This window comes from Lissotriton vulgaris, chromosome 1_2 (assembly GCF_964263255.1).
Source record: "Lissotriton vulgaris chromosome 1_2, aLisVul1.2, whole genome shotgun sequence".
Taxonomy (NCBI): domain Eukaryota; kingdom Metazoa; phylum Chordata; class Amphibia; order Caudata; family Salamandridae; genus Lissotriton; species Lissotriton vulgaris.
Window position 1 is genome coordinate 302,275,251 of NC_141686.1, and position 19,722 is coordinate 302,294,972.

At 49.8% G+C, this 19,722-nt stretch overlaps 1 protein-coding gene across 1 annotated transcript in view; it reads left to right on the top strand.

The window, feature by feature from the left end:
* Positions 1-19,722, top strand: part of LOC147736558 (double C2-like domain-containing protein beta) — a 477,282-nt gene that overhangs the window by 242,964 nt on the left and 214,596 nt on the right. The window contains exon 2 of the mRNA XM_086953771.1: positions 14,811-14,890. Coding sequence (XP_086809897.1) covers positions 14,811-14,890 — 80 coding nt within the window. The remainder of the gene's footprint in view (positions 1-14,810; positions 14,891-19,722) is intronic.

Genomic DNA, 19,722 nt, shown 5'->3' on the forward strand with positions numbered 1-19,722 from the left:
TTTTGATTGCTGGCTGGAGCTATGCTGTTGAAGTGTTGTTATTGCCTGAAGGTCTTTCGTACATTCGATTCGAAACGCGTGGCAACCTGCAGAATGATAGCTTTGCGTGTGAACTTTATTTATTGAAACTCCCAGTTTAATTCAGTAAAAGACTACATTCTGCAAGCGAATGACCTGCAGTTGTACCACAAGGTCGCCCAGCCTTTTCTCTGGTTTTCGGTTTCAAAGGTGACTCCGGTCTCCCACCAACATCACAACAAAAACTTTTTCAAATATTGGGGTAAGATGGATAAAAGAAATGGTGCAAGACTTAGGGGCGTAATAATATTTTTAAGGTATGTAAGTATCAGGAGGGTTCCCTGGCTTCAATTGCTCATTATAGAGGTAAACACTATATGGCAGTCAAAGGTTTAAGCAAGACTATTTAATAAAGGGGTTCATGTTTTGCATTTCAAAGTACAAGTATTATTTTTTTACTACAGGGCAACATCTCTAAAATGCCTCCCAAGGGCGACAGACAGGTGCACAAGCCGCTTAGGGTATGTGGACGCGCTTGGCAGAGTGTGAGTGCAGAGTTGTGAGTGCAGAGTTGTGAGTGCAGAGTGAGTGTGCAGAGTGCAGAGTAGTGAGTGCAGAGTAGTGAGTAGTGAGTGCAGAGTAGTGAGTGCTGAGTAGTGAGTGCAGAGTAGTGAGTGCAGAGTAGTGAGTGTAGAGTAGTGAGTAGTGAGTGCAGAGTAGTGAGTGCAGAGTAGTGAGTAGTGAGTGCAGAGTAGTGAGTAGTGAGTGCAGAGTAGTGAGTAGTGAGTGCAGAGTAGTGAGTGCAGAGTAGTGAGTAGTGATTGCAGAGTAGTGAGTAGTGAGTGTGAGTAGTGAGTGCAGAGTAGTGAGTGTGAGTAGTGAGTGCAGAGTAGTGAGTAGTGAGTGCAGAGTAGTGAGTAGTGAGTGCAGAGTAGTGAGTGCAGAGTGCAGAGTAGTGAGTAGTGAGTGCAGAGTAGTGAGTAGTGAGTGCAGAGTAGTGAGTGCAGAGTAGTGAGTAGTGAGTGCAGAGTAGTGAGTAGTGAGTGCAGAGTAGTGAGTGCAGAGTAGTGAGTAGTGAGTGCAGAGTAGTGAGTGCAGAGTAGTGAGTGCAGAGTAGTGAGTGCTGAGTGCAGAGTAGTGAGTGCAGAGTAGTGAGTAGTGAGTGCAGAGTAGTGAGTGCAGAGTAGTGAGTAGTGAGTGCAGAGTAGTGAGTGCAGAATAGTGAGTAGTGAGTGCAGAGTAGTGAGTGCAAAGTAGTGAGTAGTGAGTGCAGAGTAGTGAGTAGTGAGTGCAGAGTAGTGAGTAGTGAGTGCAGAGTAGTGAGTAGTGAGTAGTGAGTGCAGAGTAGTGAGTGCAAAGTAGTGAGTAGTGAGTGCAGAGTAGTGAGTGCAGAGTGCAGAGTAGTGAATAGTGAGTGCAGAGTAGTGAGTAGTGAGTGCAGAGTAGTGAGTGCAGAGTAGTGAGTGCAGAGTAGTGAGTGCAGAGTGCAGAGTAGTGAGTGCAGAGTAGTGAGTAGTGAGTGCAGAGTAGTGAGTGCAGAGTAGTGAGTAGTGAGTGCAGAGTAGTGAGTGCAGAGTAGTGAGTAGTGAGTGCAGAGTAGTGAGTAGTGAGTGCAGAGTAGTGAGTGCAGAGTAGTGAGTGCAGAGTAGTGAGTAGTGAGTGCAGAGTAGTGAGTGCAGAGTAGTGAGTGCAGAGTAGTGAGTGCAGAGTAGTGAGTAGTGAGTGCAGAGTAGTGAGTAGTGAGTGCAGAGTAGTGAGTGCAGAGTAGTGAGTGCAGAGTGCAGAGTAGTGAGTGCAGAGTGAGTGTGCAAAGTGCAGAATAGTGATTGCAGAGTGCAGAGTAGTGAGTGCAGAGTAGTGAGTGCAGAGTGCAGAGTAGTGAGTGCAGAGTGAGTGTGCAGAATGCAGAATAGTGAGTGCAGAGTAGTGAGTGCAGAGTAGTGAGTGCAGAGTGAGTGTGCAGAATGCAGAATAGTGAGTGCAGAGTAGTGAGCGCAGAGTAGTGAGTGCAGAGTAGTGAGTGCAGAGTAGTGAGTGCAGAGTGAGTGTGCAGAGCAGTGAGTGCAGGTGCAGAGTGGCGTGTGCTGTTGAGTGCAGAGTGCTGTGTATTGGCAATGTAAATGACAATGCCATTTATTTATGATTTAAAGAAAAAAAAAGAAATGTCATGAGCAATGCCAATAGCTCTACCTTTAATGATGCCGAGACCATTGCATTGCAAATGCTTGTTTATACATTTTTGGGGTCATGAAGAGGGACACCCCACACCGGAGCTTTGTTAGTCCCCAGGGACCTCATCCTCTGATGCTGAATTCACGAAAGGGGGGGCATGTGTCCCCGACCCTTTGTAGGCCCGCAGACGCTATCCCCTGGGGCTGATTTCTTTTAAAAAAAAGGAGGAGGCACACAGGCCTCCTCTCCAATCTGAAATAGGCCTCAGAAACCCCATTCCCCTGTGTAGAAATCAATAAAATTGATGAGGGAGGCCGTGTGGCCACACTGTCCAGGCTTTAAGAGGCCCAAGGGAACCCATCCCCCCATGCGTCAAAGAACATAAAAGAAAGGTGGGCCACTCTGCTCCCCTTCCTGAGACTTTAAAGGCGCTGGGTACTCCATCATTTGAAATGCTGTCATTTGAGATGTCATCAGTGATGTCATCAATGATGTCATAGATGAGTGGTGTAATATGTGAGCTCATAGGCAATGCATGGTGGGGTCGCAAGTTAGAGTTAGCTTTGCTGACTATAACTGGTTAATTTCTGAGATTTTTTGAGTTCAAAATGTTACATTGTTGTTGAAATTTTAACCTAACTATAACACCATTTAAAACTTTGGGGCCCATTAGGATGGCGGGCGGATCGCACCCGCCAGGCTGGCGGTAGCTACCGCCGGCCTGGTGGGGCGATCCGCCCGTCATCCTACCCGGACTGACCCCCCGCCATATTAGTAGGGCCGGGGGGACCACGGCGGACAGAAAGACCGTCCGCCGCTTTTCCGCCACGGTTGCCTTGCGGCCGGGGCGGAAAAGGTTTAATATGGTGGTGGTGTCTATCAGACACCACCAGCCATATTAGCATGGGCATTTTCCAATGCGGAAAGGTATGCGGAGACACCCTGCAGGGGCCCATTGCGGGCCCCCAGGGACAGCATTGCAAAGTACAACGTGGCAGGCACCGCGCGGTGCCTATCATGTTGTGCTTTGTAATGCACAACATTTATCTTTAGCATTGCGGCGGCCGGTGCTTTCAGCACCCCCCGCCGCAATGCTAAAGATATAGGATGCGCCCGCCACTGTGGTGGGCGCATCCTAATACCCCCAATGGGACCCCGCCCTTATGGAGGGCGGTCCTTACACACGACAGGATGACGCGTCTTCCTAATGAGCCCCTTTGTTTTTTACCGTGAATTTGTAAGCATTAAAAAAAAATCATATCTTAATATCACACCTAACTATAATCTCACTCATTTCTAAGGTCTTGTTTCACTGTAAATCATGACTTATTTACAATTCCTAACCATAACTTCACTTTAACCATTGCTATTTTTTCCACTGAATATGTCACTTTCACCAAAGATATTTCAGTTTTTAGTTTAGCGGTGTCACAACCTTAATGCCACTATGACAACGTTCATGTGGCAAAGCCTGCTCTAACATCACCAGGGTCAAAATGTAATGTGATGTCACTTCCTGTCATGTCATCAATGGCTCAATGTTTGGAAGATGTCACTTCCGCTACCCCAGGCCTTTTAGTAAATCTATGTCAATTGAGAACATTGACTGAGAGCAGAGTAAGGGAGAGGTGCAGAGGCAAAGGAGAGGTAGGGGAAAGCTGTCGATGGTGAACAATGCGTGAGAACTGTCCCCTCCACCTCGAAACCCCTTTTCTGCACAACATACTGTGCCAAGCTACTGTGGTCTCCAGTCTGACCCTGTGCACACCACACTGCTCTGCAAACAGACCGAGTCTGAAATGACACCACTTGGATGAATTCAAAGGGAAGGAGCTTAAAGAGCAGACTGTAGGCTTCAATAATAACATCAGGTGTAATGTTATCTCAGTTGCAGGCTCCTTATAGCATCCAAGGGCAGAATCCAACATTTCCCAGCGTAATCTGGGTATTTGTGCTTGGATGCAATGAGTACAGGGCTGGGGTTTTTGACTTACACACAGTGGCAGCCCCAACTTCCTTGGATTCTTTCAGTGTGTTAGTGCACTGGTTGGCACTCCTCAAGCTCTGCTGGTGTTTGGGCACATTGCGTGGGGATTGTGCCTTTCATTGGAGTTAGCACCCCTCAAGATAGTGCTTGGAAGTTGTTGGACTTGGCCCTTTTTGCAGGGTCATCCCTGAACTTTTTGCCTTCCTCCTGTATTTTGTCTGACCTGTTTTTGTTGGTTTTATGACTCTGGGCACTTTACCACTGCTGATCAGTGCTAAAGTGCATTTGCTCCCTACTGTAAATGAATGTATTAATTGGTGATTCCATGATTGACTGTTTGGTTTACTTGTCAGACCCTAGTACAGTGCACCAGGAGTGCCCAGGGCTTGTAAATCCAAATGCTGCTAGTGGGTTTGCAGCACTGGTTGTGCCACCCACAGAAGGAGCTTTGTAAAATGTGTCTAAGGTTTGCCATTGCAGAGCCTGCGTGCAGTCTGGTACTGTCATGCTGACTGGGCAAGTGCACCCACTTGCGAGTCCCTAAACCTTCCCTTTTCTTCATATCAGTCACCCGTATGGTAGGCCCAAGGTAGGACACGCCCTGATGTGTGTGGCATATCCTAATAGTGAATTACAGCCATTTTTGTTTTTCACTATTGCAAGGCTACCTGTTCTCCATAGGCCAGAATGGGCTGTTAGATTATTACATGTTTATAATACTAACTGTCTCAGAGAACATGGTAGAAATTCGAGTTTAGTATGCCTTAACTCAGAATGATAAAATACATCTTTTAGTAAAGTAAATTTTAATATTCTGTGTTTGCAAATACCACTTTTAGAAAGTAGGTATTTGCTTGTCTAACCATTCAAACCTGCCCCTGCTAGGTTGTATATTCCTTTGTCTGGTTTTGTGAGTGACAGGGCTGGGGGATTCCAGGAGACAGAATGAGTCAGCCCAGTGGTGAATAGAGAGATCTGCGTCTAGATGGGAGGGAGGAGTTGCACCTGGAACCAGAATAGGACTGTGCCCGCCCCCCACAGTGCTGGTTCCACCCCCTGTGGTACGTCTGATGTCTCTGCCCTGCACTGTGAAAGAAGAGAAGGGCATTTACTATACCTCTGAAAATCATCCGCTGTGCTCTTCCCTCAAAAGAGGGGTTGTAGCTCAGATCATGACTAGGCATCACGGCGCGAAGAGGTTCCCGATGATAAGCGTGCTAGCTACGGTGGGTGAGGGAAATTGTCTTTTAAAAGGAATCCTCCACTCCAGCTGGGTGTACTAACCCACTCTTTTTCTTTCTATTTTAGACCCAGGGGTTTGCTTGTGTTCTGTAATGTGCTGCTGTACATGGTCATTAAGCTAATGAGAATTTAAATGTGAACTAAAGGAAGTGGTGATGGGCTAGAACAGCCCGGTTCAGCTCTTCGCTGCTTCACCAGCTCCAGTGATGCTCTGATTATTAAAGATAAAAAGCCTCAAGGTTAATTACGGACAAAAGATCAGATGCGTATCAAAGATGAGCATTACCAGTTAGCTACTCACATCCGGCCCCAACTGGGGACATAATATCGAATTATATTAGTCCCCTGTGATTGCCTGTTCACGGAAGCATGAGGAACAGTCGTGTCAGCAGAGTGTACGCTCGGACTCGAGTATGATGTTCAGCCGGATGGGGCGGTAGAGAGATACGTAGATGGCAGGATGAGGGCTGTCCAGGATCACACCATTTATGTGCCTCGCACCTGTGCATGAAATGACACACTGTACCAGAACTAAAAGAAATCGCATCATGACCTCACTAGATATGTGTGAATGAAACACCAAACTACCAGAGGTGAAAGCCCTGAAATTATGACCTTACTTCACACATGTCCATGAAACAACACACAGTACCAGAGATTAAAGCCCTCATTGCAGGAAAATGTGCAGGGTACTCAACGTCTCCTTGGCTCTCTCCACCCGGCCTCCCCTGTGCCGCTGGTGGTGCTGCTCCTGTGCTGATTGTTGGCCCCTGCAGTGCTGATGTTAACCCTAGGAGCTTTGCTTCCACATACAGGTGGCCTGCTCGCAAGCAGTCCCAGACCGAAGGCCCCTTAATCCTATTGGCTAACATTGAGCCCCTGCACTCTGTATCCTGCCGCCCCAGTGCCGCTCGTGGTGCACTTGAGAGCCTGGCCGACCAACACTCCTGCTCATGAGCCGGTTACACTCTTTTTTACATAGGAACCGATGTTACGTGTTTTTTTCTTAAAAAATGTCTTTGTTGACCTATTGTTGGGTATGAAAAGAAAGTAACTATGGTATAACTTCAGAATTGTCGTACTTACCAGTAAGCGACTATCTCCAGTGTATGATATCTTGGCAGATCACCGCAAGTACTTGAAGTAACTGAAAAGTAACGCAAGAGTAATCAAAAGTAATCTTACTGTATTTTGAACTGTCTTAAAAGTAATACAAACCTGTCATCGATTCCAATACAATACACAATTGCATTTCTGTGCACATGCAAGTACTTATTACTTGCATGTGCCTAGTCCTGCTTGGTTCTACAAAATAAATTATAAGGAAGCCTTTTTATACTTACCTAATTTATCTGGATTCAGTCTTTGAGTGTGTGCCTTCAGTCTTGCCTGAGTGAATAAAATAAATCCTCCAGGTAAGCCTAGCTGCTCGCCCACACTACCACAAAGGGAGCTGTCAGTACTTATCTAATTTAGCCTCTGCTATACCTCTGGGGACTGCCTGGACTCTGTGCACACTATACCTTACTTTAGTATGGTATATACACAGTCTGTTTCCTACACTCGTGCTATCACCTTACCTCACATGAAACACCTCATGCCAGAGATGAAAGTCATCACAACATGACTGCACCTGGCATCTGTGCAGGGAATACCATTGTACCACAGTCAAAGCCATCACTGGCATCTCACACCTGAGCATGAAACCAGAACCTGCACCGGAGCTGAGAGTCGTCACACATTGACTAAGTCACACCTTAGCATGAAACCAGAACCTGCACCGGAGCTGAGAGTCATCACACATTGACTAAGTCACACCTGAGCATGAAACCAGAACCTGCACCGGAGCTGAGAGTCATCACACATTGACTGAGTCACACCTGAGCATGAAACCAGAACCTGTACTAGAGATGAGAGTCATCACACATTGACTAAGTCACACCTGAGTATGAAACCAGAACCTGCACAGGAGCTGAGAGTCATCACACATTGACTAAGTCACACCTGAGCATGAAACCAGAACCTGCACCGGAGCTGAGAGTCATCACACATTGACTAAGTCACACCTGAGTATGAAACCAGAACCTGCACCGGAGCTGAGAGTCATCACACATTGACTAAGTCACACCTGAGCATGAAACCAGAACCTGTACTAGAGCTGAGAGTCATCACACATTGACTTAGTCACGCCTGAGCATGAAACCAGAACCTGCACAGGAGCTGAGAGTCATCACACATTGACTAAGTCACACCTGAGCATGAAACCAGAACCTGCACCGGAGCTGAGAGTCATCACACATTGACTAAGTCACGCCTGAGCATGAAACCAGAACCTGCACAGGAGCTGAGAGTCATCACACATTGACTAAGTCACACCTGAGCATGAAACCAGAACCTGCACCGGAGCTGAGAGTCATCACACATTGACTAAGTCACACCTGAGCATGAAACCAGAACCTGTACTAGAGCTGAGAGTCATCACACATTGACTAAGTCACACCTGAGTATGAAACCAGAACCTGCACCGGAGCTGAGAGTCATCACACATTGACTAAGTCACACCTGAGCATGAAACCAGAACCTGCACCGGAGCTGAGAGTCATCGCACATTGACTAAGTCACACCTGAGCATGAAACCAGAACCTGCACCGGAGCTGAGAGTCATCGCACATTGACTAAGTCACACCTTAGCATGAAACCAGAACCTGCACCGGAGCTGAGAGTCATCGCACATTGACTAAGTCACACCTTAGCATGAAACCAGAACCTGCACCGGAGCAGAGAGTCATCACACATTGACTGAGTCACACCTGAGCATGAAACCAGTACCTGCACCGGAGCTGAGAGTCATCACACATTGACTGAGTCACACCTGAGCATGAAACCAGAACCTGCAACGGAGCTGAGAGTCATCACACATTGACTAAGTCACACCTAAGCATGAAACCAGAACCTGTACTAGACCTGAGAGTCATCACACATTGACTAAGTCACACCTGAGCATGAAACCAGAACCTGCACCGGAGCTGAGAGTCATCACACATTGACTAAGTCACACCTGAGCATGAAACCAGAACCTGCACCGGAGCTGAGAGTCATCACACATTGACTGAGTCACACCTGAGCATGAAACCAGAACCTGCACTGGAGCTGAGAGTCGTCACACATTGACTGAGTCACACCTGAGCATGAAACCAGAACCTGCACCGGAGCTGAGAGTCATCACACATTGACTAAGTCACACCTGAGCATGAAACCAGAACCTGCACCGGAGCTGCGAGTCATCACACATTGACTAAGTCACACCTGAGCATGAAACCAGAACCTGCACCGGAGCTGAGAGTCATCACACATTGACTAAGTCACACCTGAGCATGAAACCAGAACCTGCACCGGAGCTGAGAGTCATCACACATTGACTAAGTCACACCTGAGCATGAAACCAGAACCTGCACAGGAGCTGAGAGTCATCCCACATTGACTAAGTCACACCTGAGCATGAAACCAGAACCTGCACCGGAGCTGAGAGTCATCACACATTGACTAAGTCACACCTGAGCATGAAACCAGAACCTGCACCGGAGCTGAGAGTCATCACACATTGACTAAGTCACACCTGAGCATGAAACCAGAACCTGCCCTAGAGCTGAGAGTCATCGCACATTGACTAAGTCACACCTGAGCATGAAACCAGAACCTGCACCGGAGCTGAGAGTCATCACACATTGACTCAGTCACGCCTGAGCATGAAACCAGAACCTGCACAGGAGCTGAGAGTCATCACACATTGACTAAGTCACACCTGAGCATGAAACCAGAACCTGCACCGGAGCTGAGAGTCATCACACATTGACTAAGTCACACCTGAGCATGAAACCAGAACCTGCACCGGAGCTGAGAGTCATCACACATTGACTAAGTCACACCTGAGCATGAAACCAGAACCTGCACCGGAGCTGAGAGTCATCACACATTGACTGAGTCACACCTGTGCATGAAACCAGAACCTGCACCGGAGCTGAGAGTCATCACACATTGACTGAGTCACACCTGAGCATGAAACCAGAACCTGCACGGGAGCTGAGAGTCATCACACATTGACTAAGTCACACCTGAGCATGAAACCAGAACCTGCACCGGAGCTGCGAGTCATCACACATTGACTAAGTCACACCTGAGCATGAAACCAGAACCTGCACCGGAGCTGAGAGTCATCTGACATTGACTAAGTCACACCTGAGCATGAAACCAGAACCTGCACCGTAGCTGAGAGTCATCACACATTGACTAAGTCACGCCTGAGCATGAAACCAGAACCTGCACCGGAGCTGCGAGTCATCACACATTGACTAAGTCACACCTGAGCATGAAACCAGAACCTGCACCGGAGCTGAGAGTCATCTGACATTGACTAAGTCACACCTGAGCATGAAACCAGAACCTGCACCGTAGCTGAGAGTCATCACACATTGACTAAGTCACGCCTGAGCATGAAACCAGAACCTGCACCGAAGCTGAGAGTCATCACACATTGACTTAGTCACGCATGAGCATGAAACCAGAACCTGCACAGGAGCTGAGAGTCATCACACATTGACTAAGTCACACCTGAGCATGAAACCAGAACCTGCACCGGAGCTGAGAGTCATCACACATTGACTAAGTCACACCTGAGCATGAAACCAGAACCTGCACCGGAGCTGAGAGTCATGACACATTGACTAAGTCACACCTGAGCATGAAACCAGAACCTGCACCGGAGCTGGGAGTCATCACACATTGACTAAGTCACACCTGAGCATGAAACCAGAACCTGCACCGGAGCTGAGAGTCGTCACACATTGACTGAGTCACACCTGAGCATGAAACCAGAACCTGCACCGGAGCTGAGAGTCGTCACACATTGACTGAGTCACACCTGAGCATGAAACCAGAACCTGCACCGGAGCTGAGAGTCGTCACACATTGACTGAGTCACACCTGAGCATGAAACCAGAACCTGCACTGGAGCTGAGAGTCATCACACATTGACTAAGTCACACCTGAGCATGAAACCAGAACCTGTACTAGAGCTGAGAGTCATCACACATTGACTAAGTCACACCTGAGCATGAAACCAGAACCTGCACCGGAGCTGAGAGTCATCACACATTGACTAAGACACACCTGAGTATGAAACCAGAACCTGCACTGGAGCTGAGAGTCATCACACATTGATTGAGTCACACCTGAGCATAAAACCTCAAACCTACACCCTGTAGCACATCATGCCTGTATCTCACATCTGTCTTTAAACTACACCCTGCGCAGAGCAACAGGCGCGACATCATGCCTGTACCTCACACCTCTGCTGTAAACAACACCCTGTATGGCAGCGGCAGGCGCGGCATCATGCCTGTACCTCACACCTCTGCTGTAAACAGCGCCCTTTACGGCAGCGACAGGCGCACCATCATGCCTGTACCTCATACCTCTGCTTTAAACCGCACCCTGTACCACAGCGACAGGCGCACTGTCATGCCTGTACCTCACACCTCTGCTTTAAACTACACCCTGTACCACAGCGACGGGCGTGGCATCATGCCTGTATCTCACACCTCTGCTTTAAACTAGACCCTGCGCCAGAGCGACAGGCGCGGCATCATGCCTGTACCTCACAGCTCTGCTGTAAACCACACCCTGTAAGGCAGCAACAGGCGCACCAATATGCCTGTACCTCACACCTCTGCTTTAAACTACACGCTGCGGAGAGCGACAGGCGCGACATCATGCCTGTACCTCACACCTCTGCTGTAAACAACGCCTTGTACGGCAGCGACATGCGCGGCATCATGCCTGTACCTCACACCTCTGCTTTAAACAACGCCCTGTACGGCACCGACAGGTGCACCGTCATGCCTGTACCTCACACCTCTGCTTTAAACCGCACCCTGTACCACAGCGACAGGCGCACCATAATGCCAGTACCTCACACCTCTGCTTTAAACCGCACCCTGTACCACAGCGACAGGCGCACCGTCATGCCTGTACCTCACACCTCTGCTTTAAACTACACCCTGTACCACAGCGACGGGCGTGGCATCATGCCTGTATCTCACACCTCTGCTTTAAACTAGACCCTGCGCAAGAGCGACAGGCGTGGCATCATGCCTGTACCTCACACCTCTGCTTTAAACTACACGCTGCGCAGAGCGACAGGCGTGGCATCATGCCTGTACCTCACACCTCTGCTGTAAACAACGCCTTGTACGGCAGCGACATGCGCGGCATCATGCCTGTACCTCACACCTCTGCTTTAAACCGCACCCTGTACCACAGCGACAGGCGCACCATAATGCCAGTACCTCACACCTCTGCTTTAAACCACACCCTGTACCACAGCGACAGGCGCAACATAATGCCAGTACCTCACACCTCTGCTTTAAACCACACCCTGTACCACAGCGACGAGCGTTGCATCATGCCTGTATCTCACACCTCTGCTTTAAACCACACCCTGTACCACAGCGACAGGCGCACCATAATGCCAGTACCTCAAACCTCTGCTTTAAACCACGCCCTGTACCACAGCGACAGGCGCAGCATCATGCCTGTACCTCATATCACACCTCTGCTTTAACCTACACCCTGTACCACAGCGACGGGCGTGGCATCATGCATGTATCTCACACCTTTGCTTTAAACTACACCCTGCGCCAGAGTGACAGGCGCGGCATCATACCTGTACCTCACACCTCTGCTTTAAACCACACCCTGCACCGCAGCGACAGGCGCACCGTCATACCTGTACCTCGCACCTATGCTTTAAGCTACACCCTGTACCACAGCGACGGGCGTGGCATCATACCTGTACCTTACATCTCTGCTTTAAACTACACCCTGTACCACAGCGACGGGCGTGGCATCATGCATGTATCTCACACCTTTGCTTTAAACTACACCCTGCGCCAGAGTGACAGGCGCGGCATCATACCTGTACCTCACACCTCTGCTTTAAACTACACCCTGCACAAGAGCGACAGGCACAGCTTAATGTCTGTACCACACACCTCTGCTTTAACCTACACCCTGTACCACAGCGACAGGCACTGCATCATGCATGTACCTCACACCTCCGCTTTAAACAACACCCTGTACCACAGCGACAGGAGCACCATCATGCCTGTACCTCACACCTCCACTTTAAACTACACCAGTACCATATCTACAGGCACTGCATCATGCATGTACCTCACACCTCCACTTTAAACTACATCCTGTACCACATCGACAGGAGCACCATCATGCCTGTACCTCACACCTCCACTTTAAACTACATCCTGTACCACATCGACAGGCACATCATCATACCTGTAGCTCACACCTCTGCTGTAAACCACAACCTGTACCGCAGCGACAGGCGCACCATCATGCCTGTACCTCACACCTCTGCTTTAAGCTACACCCAGTACCACAGCGACAGGCATTGCATCATGCATGTATCTCACACCTCCACTTTAAACTACACCCTGTACCACATCGACAGGCACAGCATCATACCTGTAGCTCACACCTATGCTGTAAACCACAACCTGTACAGCAGCGACAGGCGCACCATCATGCCTGTACCTCACACCTCTGCTTTAAGCTACACCCTGTACCACAGCGACAGGCGTGGCATCATGCCTGTATCTCACACCTCTGCTTTAAACTACACCATGCGCCAGAGCGACAGGCGCGGCATCATGCCGGTACCTAACACCTCTGCTTTAAACCACACCCTGTACCACAGCGACAGGCGCACCATCATGCCAGTACCTCACACCTCTGATTTAAACCGCACCCTGTACCACAGCGATAGGCGCACCATCATGCCAGTACCTCACACCTCTGCTTGAAAGCATACCCTGTACCGCAGCGACAGGCGCACCGTAATGGTGCACCTCACACCTCTGCCTGAAGCTACACCCTGTACCACAGCGACGGGCGTGGCATCATGCCTGTATCTCACACCTCTGCTTTAAACCACACCCTGTACCACAGCGACAGGCGCACCATCGTGCTAGTACCTCACACCTCTGCTTTAACCCACACCCTGTACCACAGCGACAGGCACAGCATCATACCTGTACCTCACATCTCTGCTTTAAACTACACCCTGTACCACAGCGACGGGTGTGGCATCATGCCTGTATCTCATACCTCTGCTTTAAACTACACCCTGCACCAGAGCGACAGGCACAGCTTAATGTCTGTAACTCACACCTCTACTTTAACCTACACCCTGTACCACAGCGACAGCCACTGCAACATGCATGTACCTCACACCTCCGCTTTAAACTACATCCTGTACCACAGCTACAGGCACAGAATCATGCATGTACCTCACACCCCTGATTTAAGCTACACCCTGCACCACAGCGACAGGCACAGCATCATGCATGTACCGCACACCTCTTCTTCAACCTACACCCTGCACCAACCACAGTGACAGGCACATCATCATGCCTGTACCTCACACCTCTGCTTTAACCTACACCCTGCACCACAGCGACAGGCACATCATCATGCCTGTACCTCGCACCTCTGCTTTAACCTACACCCTGCACCACAGCGACAGGCACAGCATCATGTCTGTACCTCACACCTCTTCTTTAACCTACACACTGCACCATAGCGACAGGCACAGCATCATGTCTGTACCTCACACCTCTTCTTTAACCTACACACTGCACCATAGCGACAGGCACAGCATTATGTCTGTACCTCACACCTCTTCTTTAACCTACACCCTGCACCACAGCGACAGGCACAGCATTATGTCTGTGCCTCACACCTCTGCTTTAACCTAAACCCTGCACCACAGCGACAGGCACAGCATCATGTCTGTGCCTCACACCTCTGCTTTAACCTAAACCCTGCACCACAGCGACAGGCACATCATTATGTCTGTGCTCACACCTCTGCTTTAACCTACACCCTGCACCACAGCGACAGGCACAGCATCATGTCTGTGCCTCACACCTCTGCTTTAACCTACACCCTGTACCACAGCGACGGGTGTGGCATCATGTCTGTGCCTCACACCTCTGCTGTAACCTAAACCCTGAACCAGAGCAGATAAGAAAACTCTGCGGAAGACTGAAATCGCTCACGATACACTTCAGACCAAATCAAACATGATACCAAACTACTTAGGGTAAACTAGCAAGTAGGGCAGAGGGGAACAGTGAGAGGCGCCCTCTTGTGGTGAAGTTCATATACTTGTGTCTTTCCAGTCAGGTGACACCTGGTTCTGCAGAGTCTAGTCTCATTGTGATAATAATAAGAGGTCAAAACTGTCTGCCTTTAGTGAGCAGGAAAGAACAAGTGTTTTGGGTATTTTAGTAACCCTGGGTTTTATTTTTTGCAGCTTCTTTGGGGACCCTGGAGTTCAGCCTTCTGTTTGATGAGAAGATGAACGCGCTGCACTGTAACATCCACCAGGCCAAGGTAAGAGAACCAAAGAGGTGTCTATCTGACTGCTGAAATCAGCGTGCTAGCACGTCACCGGTACACTGAGGGCGCGTCACCAGCACACTGAGGGCGCGTCACCAGCACACTGAGGGCGCATCACCTGCACACTGAGAACAAATCACAAGCACACTAAGGGCACGTCACCAGCACACTGAGAGCGCATCACCAACACACTTAGGGTGTGTCATGAGCACATTGAGGGCGCGTCACCAGCACACTGAGGGCCGTCACCAGCACACTGAGGGCGCGTCACCAGCCCACTGAGGGTGCGTCACCAGCACACTGAGGGCGCGTCACCAGCCCACTGAGGGTGCGTCACCAGCACACTGAGGGCGCATCACCAGCACACTGAGGGAGCATCACCAACACACTGAGGGTGTGTCATGAGCACACTGAGGGACCGTCACCAGCACACTGTGAGTGCGTCATGAGCACACTTGGTGCACGTCACCAGTACACTGAAGACACGACACCAGCAGACTGAGGGCGCGTCACCAGCACACTGCGGGCGCGTCACCCACACACTGGGGGTGTGCCACCAGCAGACTGAGGGCGCGTCACCAGCATACTGAGGGCATGTCACCACCACACTGAGGGCGCGTCACCCACACACTGGGGGTGCACCACCAGCAGACTGAGGGCGCGTCACCAGCATACTGAGGGCATGTCACCAGCACACTGGGGGTGCATCACCAGCACACTGAGGGCACGTCACCAGCACAATGAGGACGCGTCTCCAGCACACTGGGGGCACGTCACCAGCACACTGAGGGCGCGTCACTAGCCCACTGAGGGTGCGTCACCAGCAGACTGAGGGCGCATCACCAGCACACTGGGGGCGCATCACCAGCACACTGAGGGCGCGCCACCAGCACACTTGGGGCAGGTCATGAGCACACTGAGGGCGTGTCACCAGCACACTGAGGGCGCGTCACCAGTACACTGAGGAAACATCACCAGCACACTGAGGGCTTGTCACCAGTACACTGAGGGCGCGTCACCAATAAACTGAGGGCACGTCACCAGCACACAGAGGGCGCGTCACCAGTACACTGAAGGCACGTCACCAGCAGACTGAGGGTGCTTCACCAGCACACTGAGGGCGCGTGACTAGCACACTGAGGACGCGTCACCAGCACACTGAGGGCGCGTCATCAGTACACTGAGGGTGCATCATGAGCACACTGCGGGCACGTCACCAGCACACTGCGGGCACATCACCAGTACATTGAGGGCACGTCACCAGCTCACTGAGGGTGCGTCACCAGCACAAAGAGGGCGCGTCACCAGCACACTGAGGGCACGTCAGCAGGACACTGAAGGCGCTCCACCAGAAGACTGAGGGCATGTCACCAGCACACTGAGGGCGCGTCATGAGCTCTCTGAAGGCACGTCACCACCAGCACACTGAGGACACGTCACCAGGACACTGCAGGCGCTCCACCAGCACACTGCAGACGCACCACCAGCACACTGAGGGCACGTTACCAGGACACTGAGAGCACATCACCAGCACACTGAGGGCGATCACCAGCACATTAAGGGCGCATCACCAGCACACTGAGGGCACGTCACCAGCACACTGAGGGCACGTTACCAGGACACTGAGAGCACATCACCAGCACACTGAGGGCGATCACCAGCACACTAAGGGCGCATCACCAGCACACTGAGGGCACGTCACCAGCACACGGAGGGCGCGTCACCAGCACACTGAGGGCGCGTCACCAGCACACGGAGGGCGCGTCACCAGCACACTGAGGGCACGTCACCAGGACATGAGGGCGCGTCACCAGGACGCTGAGGGCGCATTACCAGCAGACTGAGGGCACATTGCCAGCACACTGCGGGCACTCCACCAGCACACTGTAGACAAGTCCTACCACACTGCGGGCGCGCCACCAGTCACACTGTGGGCATGCCACCTGCACACAGCGGGCATGCCCTTACTACACTGCGGGCATGCCACCAGCACACAGCGCAAGAAACAAAACAAGGGCCGGGCAGTTTCGAGTCTGTATCACAGTGCACAGCCTAGTCTAACAAATCACTAGGTTGGACAACCATTTGTGTTGATTTACTTATCGTTTTTATACAAATTTTTCAAACCAGTTTTTGGCGTCAAGAGATACAACACAACATTTATCACAAAATACAAATATACATTCAGTGAAATGAGAAAGAAATATCAAAAACAAAATTGTGTAAACAAAGGAAATGTCATACATAAATAACATGGACAACTATCAAACAGGCCTCAAATTAATCAGTCATAGAGGCTCCAATCCTGATTATGCAAACCACAAGGGGAATGTTAAGTTAAAGAAACCTCCTTGTTACAACCCTCGCAAGATACACAATAGATCAACAGATTAGGTGCCAAAGCTAGGAACAACATAGGAACATATCAGCAATTCCAAAGTTTGTTTAAGTTGATTCCTAGCGTGCCCTAAAAATTCGGTATCTTGGAGGTGAAAACGTCGACGCGTTTCGAACCCAAAAGTATTCCAAGGGTTCTCCTCAGGACATGGATTGGGGGGTCGTTGTCACTGTGAAGCAATTAAAAACACAGTATAAGTGAGGGTACCTATTTTCATCCACTCCTCGCAGAGACACAACCACTTATAAGTGAAAAAGTACCTTAGTCGTGGGATGTTCAAGTCACTCCCTGTGAGAAAAGCGGGGTGAGAGGTCTGATTTAGAAAAAATACCAGTATCTGAATCGTCTCAACAAACGCTGCACCAACTTTAATTAAAAAATGAATAAAGCGCGGCATACCTTAGCAATGAGCGAGGTTGCCGCTGGGTAGGGAGACAGTGCCGGCCGTCACCTTTACGTTAATACATAAGTCTGAAATCTAAAGAAATGATGGACATTGCTTAGTATTGCTCTGAGTGCCGTACGAATGCACGGGTATGAGCAGAAACTGACAGGGACAATGGTCCTACCTTATCGGCGGGGCAATTTTTCAACAGTGCGCTGGTGGTGGAGCGGCATTGAAGAAAAATCGTAGCATAGGGCAGCAAATTTCTTCAACAAGGGGTACAACCAAAAGGGAGACACAAAGTACCCTATTCAACCTGGGACCAGTCAAAGGACACCACAAGTGTGGAACGTGTTCGGTGTGCAGCTTAACGACGGAAGGTACCCACTTTACTGATGGAACAAAACACTGGCGTCACGATGACTTTACCAACTGCAAAACAAAGTACGCAGTGTATGCCATAACCTGTCCCTGTGGGAAAGTATACATAGGGAAAACCACACAAGAAGTGCGCCAACGCATAATCCAACATAGATCACGGATTAATAACAAAGTACTTACTGCACCGTTGGTTTCGCACTTTCTGAAAGAAGAACATTCAGCAAACGACCTGAAGTGGACAATCCTGGCGTGTATAAAAAATGCCCCTGGTGCCGGAGGAGACCCTGATGCGAGATTGGCCCAAAAAGATGCGTATCTCATTTTAAAATTCAATACCGCCATGTCGGGATTGAATGATATGAACGAATTCAGCAATCTATAAACACTTCACCTGTCTGTAACGCAAGTCTGCTTGTGCCTGTTGCTGCTCCCGTGTCCGTTCAGTACCTGCTCTTTGTGATTTACATTTACCAGAGATTTACCAGTCAATGGATTCATATACCTTTGCATACGTCTCGCTCTGCACATTTCATTATTTTTCCAACAATTGTGTCCGATTGTTGAAACCACATTTCCCATAATTCATTAGGAATAGGAGGAGTTTAAATACTTCTAGACACGCCCCCCGGGCTCACAAGCTCTCTCACAGAAGCCGTAGTGTGCCGGACTGTAACGCCTCGGACCAAAGCCGAGAAGTAAGTCACCCGTTAGGATTATGTTCCTACTGTGGACACGCTTTCATCCGCGTCCATCTAAATGCCTGCTTTTATTTTGAACAGCACGCCTGTCAGCACGGCGGTTGCCGCTTCACCACTCGCGCACTGTTAAAATTTCCCACGCCGATAAGAGTGCCGGACTGTAACGCCTCGGACCAAAGCCGAGAAGTAAGTCATCCGTTAGGATTTTGTTTTCGCTGTGGACACGCGTGTAACCGCGTCCATCTAAATGCCTGCCTTTATTTTGAACAGCACGCCAGTCAGCGCGGCGGTTGCCGCTCCACCACCAGCGCACTGTTGAAAAATTGCCCCGCCGATAAGGTAGGACCATTGTCCCTGTCAGTTTCTGCTCATACCCGTGCATTCGTACGGCACTCAGAGCAATACTAAGCAATGTCCATCATTTCTTTAGATTTCAGACTTATGTATTAACGTAAAGGTGACGGCCGGCACTGTCTCCCTACCCAGCGGCAACCTCGCTCATTGCTAAGGTATGCCGCGCTTTATTCATTTTTTAATTAAAGTTGGTGCAGCGTTTGTTGAGACGATTCAGATACTGGTATTTTTTCTAAATCAGACCTCTCACCCCGCTTTTCTCACAGGGAGTGACTTGAACATCCCACGACTAAGGTACTTTTTCACTTATAAGTGGTTGTGTCTCTGCGAGGAGTGGATGAAAATAGGTACCCTCACTTATACTGTGTTTTTAATTGCTTCACAGTGACAACGACCCCCCAATCCATGTCCTGAGGAGAACCCTTGGAATACTTTTGGGTTCGAAACGCGTCGACGTTTTCACCCCCAAGATACCGAATTTTTAGGGCACGCTAGGAATCAACTTAAACACACTTTGGAATTGCTGATATGTTCCTATGTTGTTCCTAGCTTTGGCACCTAATCTGTTGATCTATTGTGTATCTTGCGAGGGTTGTAACAAGGAGGTTTC